General features: G+C 44.2%; 1 protein-coding gene across 1 annotated transcript in view; it reads left to right on the top strand.

Annotated features, from left to right (window-relative positions):
• Window positions 1–10,628: 10,628 nt before the first annotated feature.
• Window positions 10,629–14,890, top strand: part of LOC308163905 (testis-expressed protein 11-like) — a gene marked incomplete at both ends in the record, with an annotated part of 14,670 nt that continues 10,408 nt past the window's right edge. The window contains 5 exons of the mRNA XM_080538080.1: window positions 10,629–10,656; window positions 11,076–11,182; window positions 13,705–13,785; window positions 14,320–14,436; window positions 14,690–14,770. Of these exons, the coding sequence (XP_080394206.1) occupies window positions 10,629–10,656; window positions 11,076–11,182; window positions 13,705–13,785; window positions 14,320–14,436; window positions 14,690–14,770 (414 nt within the window). The remainder of the gene's footprint in view (window positions 10,657–11,075; window positions 11,183–13,704; window positions 13,786–14,319; window positions 14,437–14,689; window positions 14,771–14,890) is intronic.

The following is a 14,890-nucleotide window of genomic DNA, read 5'->3' as shown; positions in this document are numbered from 1 at the left end:
TTTTAATCCCCGAAAAAGGTCCTTTGATGAAAGTGAAAGAAATCAGCAGTTTTCCACGTATCCCACTGCGCGTTTAGCGGCAGAGCTCTCCTGCGCTGTTTTCGCTGCACAGTGCATTTGCAACTGAAGAGGCAGATGAGAAGTCCCCCAGGGCAGGTGCGACCGTGCGGCGTTTCTCTTGGAATTTTAACAAGCGTTGCAATAAGTGCCTGATTCTTGAAAGTTATTTTTGAAAACAACAAAAGCCTTGGCTTAAAGAACACTCAACTAAATTCAGAACCAAGCAAACCATCTCTCCCCTCCACAATGCTTAGTGTGGCCTAATTCATGTGCAACTGTTGTTACTGTCTGAGAGAATGTCACATCCCGCCCCCGTACTCAGCACTGCTTGCAGTCCACGCGGTGGGAGTCTTTGAAACAGAGGAAGGACGCAACGTCACTTGCTCAGGACAAACTACAGTGACAATGTGCAGCTCTTGAATGGCTTTCATTTTCAGCTTAGTTGAACATTACATTTTATGTCTTGACTAACTTGACCTCATTATTACGGTTAAGGTTTTGCGTAAACTGTAGGCTACAATAAGTATTAACTGCAGAGGAGGAGAAGGAATCAGACCATAGACATGTACATACTGATAATGAAATGTAGTAAGACTGTAGTATATACATTAATACATTCAAATTCTTGAAATATTTTAATATTCATGAACCTGGGAAGCCCTCAGTTGCCCAGGTCAAATGAGTCACCATGTGATTATACATGGTAGCCTATGGCAGTGTTAGCTATACATTTTTGATCACTTGCATCATAATCCACATGATTTATCCACTATACTATACAAATAAAACACTGTGCTGTACTCTATGCTATGCTATACATATCCTAACATTTCCTATCTCTGAACCTTATGTACCCGAGGGTTGTCATATTGCACATAGTGTTATTGCACATTCATATGCTCATTCAGCTGTACATTCCTTCGGTTCATAGTCTACTCAATGGCATGTGTGCTTGTCATATTATAAAACATATCATTTGCCAGATATATTCAGGTAATTACACGTATAGCAAGTGTATACAGCTGTTGTATTATCGTGTCTGTCTGGTGTGACAGTAAAGGTTTAATGTCTTATTCAGCTCAGTTCTTTAATTGATTTACAATTGTCGGGATGGCCGAGAGGTCTAAGGCGCCAGTCTCAAGAGTTGCACTTGAGGGATAATGACTTGAGACTGGAGGCGTGGGTTCGAACCCCACTTCTGACAACGTTTTTGTGTTTCAGATGGTAGACTACGAGAGCATAGTGTTAGTGTTCATCTAGGTTACGTGTCCTTTTTAGTTCATGTAGGAGCTGAAGTATAAAAGTATACTATTATTCTCTCATAGCAATTCGAGAATTAAAATAAACAGTGATCGGTGAAAACTGTCTGAAAGCAATGCGTTTGCCAGACTTCTTCTAGTCTTCGGAGACTAGTTCGTTTGCTGAAGTACTGAAAGTCGGAACAGCGCCACAAAACCAGCCAGTGGCCGAGGATATAATACACTATAGTATGATACTAAGGTCTGCCATATGTAGCGAGTTGTAATGCGTTATTTACTCACTGTATTAGGGAGTGTTTACTAGGCCACACAGGTGTTAGCTTTACTAGCTAGCTTTATTGTTAGCTTTATGTTAACTAGCTAGCTTTATTTGTTTGTTTTTGTTAGCTGACTTAGCGTGGTTTTGTTTGTTGTGTTGTTCACAAGTTATTGTGTGTGTCTGTGTGTGTGTGTGTGTGTGTTTACTACACTAGCCAAACAAGTGTTAGCTTATTAGCTAGCAGAGCTGCCAAGTCTCACGCAATCACCGTGAGACTCACGCATTTCAACCAGTTCTCACGCTCTCGTTTGCAGACGACACCACCGTGGTGGGATGCATCTCGGGGGGGGACGAGGCGGCGTACAGGGATGAGGTAGAGCAACTGAGCAAGCTGTGCAAGGTTAACAACCTGCTGCTGAACAAGTCAAAGACCCAGGAAATCATCATAGACTTCAGGAGGAAAAAGTCCGAGATCCAGCCCCTGCTCATCGACGGAGAGAGCGTGGAGAGAGTCTCAACCCTCCGATTCCTGGGGATGCACATGCGGGATGACCTGATCTGGAAGGACAACACAAAAGCCACCATCAAGAAGGCACAACAGCGGCTATACATCCTGAGAGTCCTCAGGAAGGAACACAGCAAGCAGGAGATACTGGTGACCTTCTACCGCGGCGCATTGGAGAGCATCCTCACCTACGGCATCTGCAACTGGTTCTCCAGCTGCACAACCGAGGAGAGAAATGCGCTACAGAGAGTCGTGAGAACAGCACAGAAGATCACCGGCGCCCCCCTCCCCTCTCTGGAAGAGCTGTACAACACACGCTGTCTCAGGAAGGCCTCCAAGATCTCCAGGGACCCAACCCACCCTGGGTACGAACACTTTACCCGGCTGCCCTCGAAAAGACTGGACAGTCTGGACGGATTGATGGCAGCTGCTGGACTGAAAAAATCAGGTGTAGTGCTGAGGCACAAATATGTACATTTCAAGCCTGCAAACTGCGACACTTTAAATAAATGTGCAATAACACTATTGTGCAATATGACAACCCTAGTCGTCTATCTGTACAGTATAGTATAGTAGATAGTGTACATAGCCTTTATTTATGTAAACCAGCTCCTTCCCTTCTTGTGATTGTTTTAAAAGTGTTTTTTTTCCTTTCCTAACACCAGGGGAGCCACCCTTCCTACATTTCGTTGTTTGGTACCTGTACTGTAGCAATGACAATAAAGACCATGTCTAATTGTGCAGTCATAAGAGAGCTCTCAATGGCTGCGTTCGTAAATTCGCTCTGAGAGCGCCAAAGTGTACACTGGGTTCAACGTCATAAAGGGACCACGTAATTTGTTTGGAGAAGAGGCATTCCATGAGTGGTAATCAGATTTCCAGAGCGTATTTACAAACGCAGCAAATGTCTTGTATTGATTCTAGGCTTTGCCTTTGGAGTCGGCTATTGGTGTCTGTCAACATGAAGGCCAAAAAGACATACATGATATTCAGGGAAGCCATTATGAGGCAGACATATCAGAAACCTAGCCAAAACCTTAAACATAGAAACAACAACAGTTTGATTAAAAGGAAAGAAATGGCAAACCCCCTTGTAAGCCAATGAAAAGACTACTGTGGAAGACCAAATAATTATTCACAATGGCCAGGTCATGGTTTTCTAAAAAGTATCTAAATGAGGCTGCAAAGTTATGGGAAAAGGTCAAAAAGGTCTGAAAGTGGAAAGATGAAACAAAGATGTACTAGAGTGATGGCAAGAGTAAGTGTGAAGGAAAAAAGGAACTGCCACAGCATACCACCTCATCTGTCAAATATGGTGGAGACACATTTTTCCTCATGTACAGTACATCCTCTTCCTCTAATATTGAACAGAGGAAAGTTTTGCAGTGTTGCAATAAGGAACTCCACAGAAATGATCTCAACTGATGCAAGGGCTTTTAGTTCTGTTAAGGGAAGGAATATTGTAAAAAGAAGCAATAATTACTGTCTTTTCTGCGCAGAATAAATATTGGGACACATCTCACTGTGAAGAAAACGGGGAGAGAGGAAGAGGCTCTATACATAACTGACTTTGTGGAACACTGAAAAACAAATGTCTTTCAAAATTGTATCCATGTACAGTAAGAAACCAGGCAAGTAGCCTATATTTGTGTGGTCATATGCCGTGCCCCATTCCACCTAATGTGACCCTCTCAGTGCTGTACTGTATGATATGTTAATTTGTATGATCAGTCCTCAGAGCTGGGCACATTCCCCTTGGGCCAGGAGGGCAGCTAGATAAGACTCCAGCTGGAACAATTGCTGGAAGCTGAGAGCTGAAAGGAGTAGGTTTTAAGACGTTTTATTTTAGAATCTGGTGTTCAAAACACAATACGAGGCGCTGACCCACTCTATACAAGCAGCTTGCGGTCTTTCCTCTGGTTCAACAATAAGGTCTTAGTAAAAGGAACAGTACTATAGCAACAAAGACTTTCTTCAAGGAGGAGGCCCTGCCCTGACCGGTGACCAAGGGACCATGGTGGATATGGAGTGTAAACGATATGTCTCTTTCAAAAGCCCCTTTCTCACACAGTGGCACTGAGGTTCTGGGAAGTCTATTGATGTATGCAGTAGTTTACTTACATATTATCCAAGAAGGATCATGTTCAGTGGTTTGTTTTTGATTGCTGCTCATAACAATTGTCCTAAATTTAGGGTTATGGTTAAGGCTAGGGTTAAGGTTAAAGGTGTGTATGGGAATTGGTTATTGACAATAACAAACTATTCATCCCCAAGGCCCCAGGTTTAAAATACACCATCTTGTGGCCGCATGTTCATATTGCACCAAAGGTTATCATTGGAAATAGGAGAGAATCTTTTCTTTTTTTTTTTTTTACAAAATCAGTACAGATCTCTAGAAACAGCAATCGCATTTCTTCACTTAAATTGAAAGCTAGCTCTCAAATGTTACTGACATGTTTCTACATATTTCTACATATTTGAACAAGACCTATGGCACCTCTAGGGTCATCTAGAGGCCTAATTTGTTTATTCTTTATTTATTCATTCATCCTGTATACTTATGGGAAAAAAGTACAAAGACTTGCTATGTCCTTTATGAGATACTCTACTTAAAGTCCTATTAAAACTAGCCAACTTTAGGCAGCTAGATTGCAACTCAAGAGATCAACTATTATCTGGTATTGTTCATATTTCATTAAACAGATCCTGACAGTGGCGGCTGGTAATGATACTGAGTGGGGGGGCTAATAAATCCATTAGGCCTAGGGTCTATACCAGGGGTGGGCAATTCATTTTCACAATGGGCCACATGAGAAACCGGGACTATTGTGGAGGGCCGGACCAGTAGGCTGAACTTAATTCTGCTCAATATTACTTTTATCACTTTATAAAAAGCAGTAAATTATATGGTTTTGACTAGCTTCTACTGGTAAGAATACATGTTACGATAAGGCTATGAAAATGTGGAGTAGGTCAAATATAGAAGAGCAAGAGGACTCATTTAAACACAGGGAAGTAAATGCAGCTATAGTTTTGACCTTTTGCAACATCAGTTTGTGCCTATTATTTATTAACATTACATACATACTGTATCAATGTGCACACACACACTTGGTCGCCATTCATCAAACTGCTTTATTGGTCACGTTGTACATTCAACATGCAGTAGCTGGTATAGCGCCCCTACAGGCCACTATCGGTACATCTCCCTTTTTCTAAGGATTAAGATGAAGTTGATCTCAGAGAATAACAGTTCACAGATATTACAAGTCGATATCTATAGCTTAGCATACGTACTAGAATTCTCAAGATGTACTCTCCAGCTTGTACAAATAAACAATGTAACGGTACTCTAAACAGTACAATTATTACACTTCTCTTAACTCTTCCCTTTTTTTTTTTTTTTTTTCATTGAAAACAAACTGTAATGGAACCATACAGCATCAATTCACAAATAACCTGAGTCCAGAAACAAACAGTAATGACCCTGAGAACAGAACTCCAAGTCCGCAATAAAAAATTAAATAAAAATAATAAACCCACCCTTTCTGTGCGTGTTATTAGCACTCCTCTACAAGTCTCCTAGGTTTGACAATGGACCTACTCGGCCTTTGAACCCGCTCCACCCCAGGGGAGGGTGACTCGACAGGAGGGCTGTCCGTGTCTGATTGAGTATGCCCCCCTTCTATTTGCTCTCCCGGAGTCTCCCTGTCATTGCCATTCTCTGCAGGCTGTGGTTCTGGGCGTGGAATCTTCAACAGGTGTCTCCGGTTCCTGCGGATTGTATTGCCATTCTCGGTAAGTACCTCGTATGATCTTGGAGCAGTCTCTTTAAGGACCTGTGCGACCGGTCCCCATCTTCCTTCGCATCTGACTCTCACTAGGTCCTCTCGTTCAAGAGGTCCCAAGGGCCGTGCTCTTTTGTCATAGGCACGTTTGGACCGGTCCTCTCTCTGTGTGGACCGGTGCTCTCTCTGTGTGCGGTGGTCAGCGCGCTGGAGCAGGTGCTCTGCTGACGGCAGCTTTGTCTTGAGCCTCCTGTTCATCAGCAACTCTGCTGGTGAGCGGCCACCTTCCAGCGGTGATGCTCTGTAGTTGAGGACTGCCAGGTACGGGTCCTCACCCGCTTCCGCTGCTTTCCTTAGCAGTCGTTTCACGATTTGCACTCCCTTTTCCGCTAGACCATTTGACTGCGGGTACAGTGGGCTTGAGGTTACATGCTTGAATCCATACTGTTTTCCGAACTCTGCGAACTCCTGGCAGCTAAACTGCGGCCCATTATCACTTACTAAAGTCACTGGAATACCGTGCCTTGCGAAAATAGACTTAGAATGAGCGATCACTTGCTTTGCTGTGGTATCAGACAACAGCGCATACTCTGGATAGTTTGAATGGTAGTCCACTATGATTAAATAGTCTCTCCCTTTCAGCTGAAATAAGTCTGCACCTACTTTTTCCCATGGCTCGGTTGGTTTGCTATGAGGCAGAAGCGGCTCTCTAGGCTGCATATATCTATGCTGTTGGCAAATCCCACATCGCTGTACTACAGTCTCAATATCTCTGTTCATGTATGGCCAAAACAGTACCTCACGAGCCCGCCTCTTGCTTTTCTCTATTCCCAAATGGCCCTCATGTGCTAACTTAGCCATCTCTGGTCTCATGGAGCCGGGAACTACTATTTTGTTACCTTTAAGGAGTACCCCGTCGATCACTGTCAGTTCATCTCTAGTGTGACGATACGGACTTGGCAGTATCCTGGCCTCATCTCCTGGTGAGAGGATGGCCGCTATGACCTCCTGCAACTCTCTGTCGCTTGCTGTTTCCTGCGCGAACTGGGCCCATTTCTCATTTGATGCAGGCAGCTGGGCCTTCACACAGTCCACATGGATTTGCACCTCCTGCTCGGGCCCGTGTCACTCAAACTCGCTCTGCTGAGAGCGTCTGCCACTATTAAGTACTTTCCTGGAGTGAACTCGAGCGTCATGTGGTACTTCTGTAGCCGTAACATGAGACGCTGGATGCGTGGCGGTGCATCTCCAAGTGGCTTTCTGGAAATGGCAATAAGCGGCTTGTGATCAGTCTCTAGTATTATTTCCCTGCCGTAGATATATTCATGGAACTTTTCACATCCGAAAACCACGCCTAATGTCTCTTTCTCAATTTGCGCATAGTTGCGCTCTGCAGATGACATCGTTCGGGATGCGTAAGCGACGGGAAACCATTCTGTGCCGTGTCGTTGGAGCAGCACCGCTCCGAGACCCTCTTTGGATGCATCAGTAGAGACTTTGACCGGTTTGTCAACATCATAGTACTTTAACACCGGCTCTTTGATCAGGTTGGCCTTTAACACCTCCCACTCATTTGCATGTTCGTGTTCCCACTGCCATTCGTTTTGCTTTTCCAGTAGACTACGGAGGGCCTTTGAGCTTGCAGACAGATTTGGTATGAACTTCCCCATGTAGTTGACTAACCCTAATGCTCTTTGCAGGTCTGTTTTATCTTTTGGCGCTGGCATCTCTACTATTGCCCTTATTTTCTCTGGATCAGGCTGTATCCCTTCCGCGGACAACTTGTCACCTAGGTAAGTAACCTCTGTCACCCCAAACTCACATTTCGACTTGTTCAGTTTAAGCCCTGCTTTACGTGCTTGTTCTAGCACCCCGCGTAGCCTCTCGTCGTGTTCTTCTTTTGTTGTGCCCCAGACCACTATGTCGTCAATAAACACACCCACACCCTCCATACCATCAAACAGCTGCTGCACTGTTTTGTGGAACACCTCTGGAGCTGAGCATATCCCAAACGGTAAGCGGAGAAAGCAATGCCTTCCAAATGGTGTGTTAAAGGTACACAGTTTGGAGCTGTCTTCGTCTAGAACGATCTGATAGAACCCTGATGATGCGTCTAACTTAGAAAAGAAACGCGCGCCTGCCATAGCATTAGTTATGTCTGAGTTAGTTGGTAGTTTGTAGTGTTCTCTTTTGATCCACTTATTCAGGTCTTTTGGGTCTATACAGAGCCTCAAGTCACCATTCTTTTTCTCAACTATCACCAGAGAACTGACCCACTCAGTCGGTTCCTCTACTTTCCTCACTATGCCCTTCTCTATAAGGGCTTGTAGTTCTGCTTTCAGCCTAGCTTTAAGGGTCACCGGCACCTTCCTTGCCGGGTGGATGACAGGTTCCGCATTTGCTTTTAACTGGATTCTGTACTGCCCAGGTAGGCATCCTATACCACCGAAGACGTCTCTATATTGCTTCCTTATTTTTTCTGTGTCAGCTACAGTCTCATGCTGTTCCTCAGCTGCACCACTAGGTGTCACTACAGACCTGTCAATTACATGCACTCTTTTGATGAGGCCCAATCTCTCACAGGATTTCAGACCTAATATGGTCTGTCTATCACCCTCAACCAACACAAACATAGCATTAACAGAGTGCCCTTTCCTTGACAGTGTGACCCTACATACCCCTTTTGTAGGAATCGGTTCATCATTGTACGTTCTCAGATTAACCTTTTTCACATGCACTTTTGGCTTCTTGTACAGTTTATTAAAGTCTTTCATCGTCAGTATGTTCACCTGAGCCCCCGTGTCCAATTTCAGAGGAATTGTCGTTCCATTGATTTCCAGATTGGCTATCCACTCCTCCTTATTGTCCTCGTTCTCCACAGTTCCCACGAACCACTTCTCGTCATCCTCGTCTGTGTCGGTCGTGTCGCTGCCTTGTTGCACCACCTGTACTTTCTTTGACAGGCAGCATCGGGCGTAGTGATTCTTCCTACCGCATTTGCGACAGTCCACACCGTAAGCCGGGCAGTTATTCGCTGCATGTCTGCCCCCGCATCTGTCACAGTCTGTGTCCTTTGTGGGCCTGGGCGCGCGGGACTTTCCTTTGCTGTTCCACCTGCTAGCGGCCCTCTCATGCACTCTCTCATGCACCGCGTCCACCGATGCTGGTTCGGGCTCGAATGACTTGAGCTGCATCTTGGCGCTCTCTGACGCCTGGCAGATTTGTACTGCCTTCTCCAGGCTCAAATTGGATTCTCTGAGCAGTTGCATTCTCACCTTCTTGTCGACAACGCCGATGACGACCTGATCCCTTATTAGCGAGTCACACAATGTGCCAAAGTTGCACGACTGGCTTTTCAGACGCAAGTCCGTGACAAACTGTTCAATGGATTCTGACTCGGCCTGTACTCTGTTGCGAAAAACATACCGTTCGTACGTCTCATTTTTCCTAGGTGTGCAATATTCCTCAAACTTTGCTAGCACTGCTGCATACTTTTGGTCATCGCCCTCAGGAAACCGAAACGTGTTGAAAACGTCCCTCGCGGCTCTGCCTGCCACTGTGAGAAGCAGTGCTACCCTTCGACGTTCATGTTTCGCCTCTTCCAGACCGATTGCCAACACGTACAGCTCAAAACTTTGCTTGAAAGCTTTCCAGTTCTCGTGGACATTTCCACTTAACTTCAACTCGTCCGGCGACCGAATGTTATTCATCTTTGTAGGCTAGTGTCACCCCACTCCTGGTACCATGTATCAATGTGCACACACACACTTGGTCGCCATTCATCAAACTGCTTTATTGGTCACGTTGTACATTCAACATGCAGTAGCTGGTATAGCGCCCCTACAGGCCACTATCGGTACACATACAACATTACGAGTCACAGTGTAGTATTTCTACCTTCTGAAATGATGGCTAAGACTGGTGATATCAAGCGAAAGGTTCTTTATATACAAATCTGCAGACATACACTTTCTTTTTCAATAAAACAAGCTATTAGATATTCACTTTCAATGTACAATTCACATTTCTCAAAAACAACAAACTGTCAACTTATATGACGTCTTTCTACAAGACATTCTGGAACCTGCAGACTTTTATTCTGAAACTTTTTTTCCCCCGGACTTTTATTCTGAAACTTTAGTTTTTTTCTTCTCATATTTATTGTAAAATATAGGGGGGGGCTTAGCCCTGCTAGCCCATTGATACCAGCCATCCCTGGATCCTGATTTTCATGAAATCAGAAATAGTAAAGCAAACATTCCGTATGAAATCTCTTGGAAGCTACAATTTTCAAAAAGTGGGTGGGACATGGCAGGCAGGGTTGCCAGATGGGGCGGGCTACCGCCGAATGGGATACTGTTGATCACACTGGGCCGGGAAATAAGCTTTTGGGCGGGTTGCGCTGGATAAATAGCATTTAGGCGGTATCAATAATGTCAGTGCCTGAAAGTTACAAAAACACACACCCTAGTAGCTACATACAATGTTGTGCAGTTTTTTTTTGTTTTTTTTATTTTTACAAACATCATTGGCTACAGACATACAGTTTAGTGGCAGGAGATGGGCACCTGCCCAATAGTAATTAAACAAATAATAAATAAATACAATTCTGACAAGAAATTGTGGATTTAGCGGTTTTTAGACTGTAGTTAGGATGGAAAGTGTCAATCCCATCTGGCAACCCTGCACTCACGTCACCTTCGCCTTTCACCACAGACTTGCTAGCTTTGTAGCTCCGTTTCTATTTTTTTTAAAAGATGGAGAGCATTGTATCAAACGTGAAATGTGAGTTGCTTAACTATTTATACTCAATATTTTCTTCTCAATAAGCTCAATTAATTTAACCAGATAGCAACGAAAGAGTAAGCTAGCCGTGGCTAACTAACGACACCGGCTACTGTAGCTAGCTGACGTACCGTGTTAGCCTGCTGTGCTAGCACTGACCACTGGGCTCCTCATTGTTGACTCGACAGTAAAGTGTCAAGTTTAACACATATTTAGTGTATTTATAAGCCATGCCTTCCTTCGAAATCAGCTAGTAAGTAATTATTTAGAGGCACAGCAATGGGCTCTGCCTTAAATCAACCACGTCCTGTGGCGACCACCATTATTCTGTCCATCATTTCTAACGGAATGTGTCTGTTGTCATTGTTTCTCTGTTATAATGGTTTCTCATGATCGCTCTTCTGTTTGTGTTATTAAAGGTCTCACAGAGCACCTGCTGCACAAACAGCAAGCTAACACAGGTGAAGTCATTGAGAAGCTGTATTGTGAAACGGCAGTGTTCTTCCCAGAACCACTGGATCCCCAGGTACGTGTATTGGTGTATATTAGAATTAATTAATTTGGTTAAACCATATAAAGGTGCCCATATGTGACTGTTGTGCATGCCTGATTGTATAACTGGAGGTCAGTCATTTCAGTGAATAGGATGAATTTCGCCCCTCCAATAAGTGAAGTAGACTAATTCTAAATGTGCATTAATCTGGCTTTAGACCTGGACATAGCACAGTCTCAGGTGTTAGATGGTGAACTCAGAAAGAAAAAAAATCTGGGGAAAATGTGTTGAACTGAAATTGGTGCTGAATGACTAATTGCTGAAAAAAACAAGAATAATTTGAAACCGCTTTTAGTTTTGGTGAACCTCACTGGTACACCTCATTACACCTCACTGGTACACCTCATTACACCTCACTGGTACACCTCATTACACCTCACTGGTACACCTCATTACCAAAGACATATTACTGAACGGGCCTACCGGGCCCAGGCCCAGGGGCCCCAGAGATCAGGGGGCCCTTTGCATTTCTTGTCGCAGGGATGCCGGTAGAAAATGTCCTACTGTAACTGGGTAACCTCACTCATTGGAAAGGCAAAAGTTCTGGCATCTGCATACCCATCTGACCTAGATGACAGTTTAGCCGATTAACTAATTCAGCTCAGATCTTTTATTAAGGCTGAAGATGATAAAAGCCCACAAGGACTACTCCGCGTAATTATCGATTGTGGCCTGCAATCTATGTTTCCAAATGTCTATGTTGCGCTGCGGCTATTTTTTACTCTGCCTGTAACCAATTGCGATGGGGAGCGGTCATTCTCTGTGCTGTCCAGGATTAAAAACGAATTGCGGACTAAAATGACGCAACACCGTCTCAAGGCTCTTTCTCTCATGGCAATTGAGAGCGAACTGACCAAATCACTGGACTTTAATGATATCGTGGATGATTTTGCACGAAGCAGAGCCAGGAAAAAATGCATTGCATAAGGTAAGACTATTTTATGATTAATTTAGTCTTATAAAGCCATCCTGTGGTTGCTATATATGACACCATAGTGTTGCCAATTGTTTTTGTTTGAAAGCGGTGTATTTTGTTAATGTACTGTTGTTGGCTTCAATTGAGTGTGGCATGCCTGTGTTGTAAATCCTGTGTCGTTGAAATACATGTGATTTCTTTCTAGTTATTGTGCTGTTGGCTTTGAGTGTTCCTCCGCTGTAAAACCTGTTGAGATGCAGGTGAACGTAGGCTATGTCTTATATGCTGTTGGCATTGTGTTTACTTGCGCTCAAAAAAAAAAAAAAGTGTTTGCGCTGGGGAGGGGGGGGGGGGGGGGGGAGGGGGGGGCCTTTCTACACGTCCAGGCCCAGGGGCCCATTTTTTCATGATCCGTCTATGCTCATTACACCTCACTGGTACACCTCACTGGTACACCTTACTGGTACACCTCACTGGTACACCTCATTACACCTCACTGGTACACCTCACTGGTACACCTCACTGGTACACCTCATTACACCTCACTGGTACACCTCACTGGTACACCTCACTGGTACACCTCACTGATACACCTCACTGGTACACCTCACTGGTACACCTTACTGGTACACCTCACTGGTACACCTCATTACACCTCACTGGTACACCTCACTGGTGAACCTCACTGGTACACCTCACTGGTACACCTCACTGGTACACCTCACTGGTACCCCTCACCGGTACACCTCATCGGTACACCTCACCGGTACAACTCACTGCTCAAATGTTGATGTTGAATGTTGAATATGTTTCTTTGTTGAAATCTGTGATTGTTTTTCCTGATTGTGTTTTAAAATGTTTTGAAAATGTATTATTAAAATGTTTGTAACTGTTGTAAATAATGTGCATTCAGGGCTCCCTCGTAAAAGAGTCCTTGGTTTCAATGGGACTCCATGTTAAAATAAAGGTTACAAAATTAAATTGTTTCCAGCTTGAAGAGAGCGCCATCCAGCTGTGGAATTGGGCAGTTGCCAAACGTGTGGGTACAGCCATAAATGAAGAGCAGAAAGTAAAAGGTAACAATGACGATGGCCACTCCATGTATCTGCAAGATGTAGCATCTGGAAGTCTTACAGATGATCTGGATTTAGCCACTAAGACATGTTATTATTACTTATTCGTTTTACCCATCTGAACAAGCATGTGCGAATTAAACTACTGTACATGTAACACGCTCACATAAATCATACTAAATAATTATGAGCAGATCGCATAATGCAATTTTTACAATTATTATTAATATGGTTAATTACAGTCAATCACGTGATCCATGCCATCCAATCACAGCTATTCTCCCTCTATCTGTCTTGCTCCCTCTATTCAGTCTATTCAGTCTTGTCAGTGCGTCATGTAGCGTGCCGACTCATGTACTCCTGTGAACCAGAGAATCCAACAGAGGGCAGTGTTCGCAAACAGATCCTGGTTAGTGGAACATCTCACGACCATGAACTCAATCACTGCAGAGCCATTGGCTGTGATGATTACTCTCAAATACTGACATTTTCACCTTTCCTTCTAGATGGCCAGCAAGATAGGAAGAACCTGGCTGGACTGTAAGAAACCTCTGCTGGCTGACCACTTCTTAAAGCTGGCTGTCAACGTAAGCAAGCTTAAATACCTCAAGCCACAGCAGCTTCACACAACAATCAGCAGTGAGCTCAATGTGCTTATGACTTCGCTTACTCTATAGAGAAGTTAAATACAGGTGGACTGCACACTGGGTGAGCTCATTCAGGGGTTTATAGAGAACTATAGAGAGCTTAAAACACTGTTATGTTCTCAGAGCTCATACAGGTGGACTGGTCTACACACTGGGTTAGCTCAGACAGGTGGACTGGTCTACACACTGGGTTAGCTCATACAGGTGTTTATAGAGAACTATAGAGAAGTTAAAACACTGGTGTGTGTTATGTTCTCAGAGCTCATACAGGTGGACTGGTCTACACATTGGGTTAGCTCATACAAGTGGACTGGTCTACACACTGGCATAGCTCATACAAGTGGACTGGTCTACACACTGGGTTAGCTCATACAGGTGGACTGGTCTACACACTGGGTTAGCTCATACAGGTGTTTATAGAGAACTATAGAGAAGTTAAAACACTGTATTCACCGGTGTGTGTTGTGTTCTCAGAGCCTGGAGGCGCTGTATTGCCGGCTGACGTCCCGTGACGACGGATTGGATAATAACACATCCAAAGGAGACGTGGAGAAGGACCTGCTCCGAGTGCTGTCGTACCAAGCAGAATCCGTAAGCTCAGTTGCATGCGGCTCGATACGTAAATTAATTAATAATTAATTAATTTGTTCTTGGGAAATTTGGCAACTCTTAGAGTGACATTTTCACACACACCGGCAGTCAGGATGAGGTGCGAAGCAGGGAAATTATGTATTATCCAGCTATGAGAACAGGAAACTGAAGCTCAGCTGACTTCAAGCTGCACCTTATGTCCTGGTTGCACCTTATGTACTGATAGCTTATGGTGTATTGTATCCCCATGCAGGCAGTGGCTCAGGAGAATCACCAAGAGGCTGTGGCCTGCATGCAGCGCTGTAAAGACATTCTGCTGCGCCTACCAAAAGAGGTGGGACACTCATGCCACGTGGACAGTCAACACTAATATGATCATGCTTTTGATCATATTTTGGTTGACACATCTCCCTCTTGTCACATCTCCCTCAGGGGAGACCACATTGACACATCT

The sequence above is a fragment of the Nansenia antarctica genome (genome assembly GCF_963989245.1).
Source record: "Nansenia antarctica genome assembly, chromosome: 8".
Taxonomy (NCBI): domain Eukaryota; kingdom Metazoa; phylum Chordata; class Actinopteri; order Argentiniformes; family Microstomatidae; genus Nansenia; species Nansenia antarctica.
The sequence above is the reverse complement of the archived record's forward strand: the minus strand, read 5'-3'. Positions and strand labels throughout refer to the sequence as shown.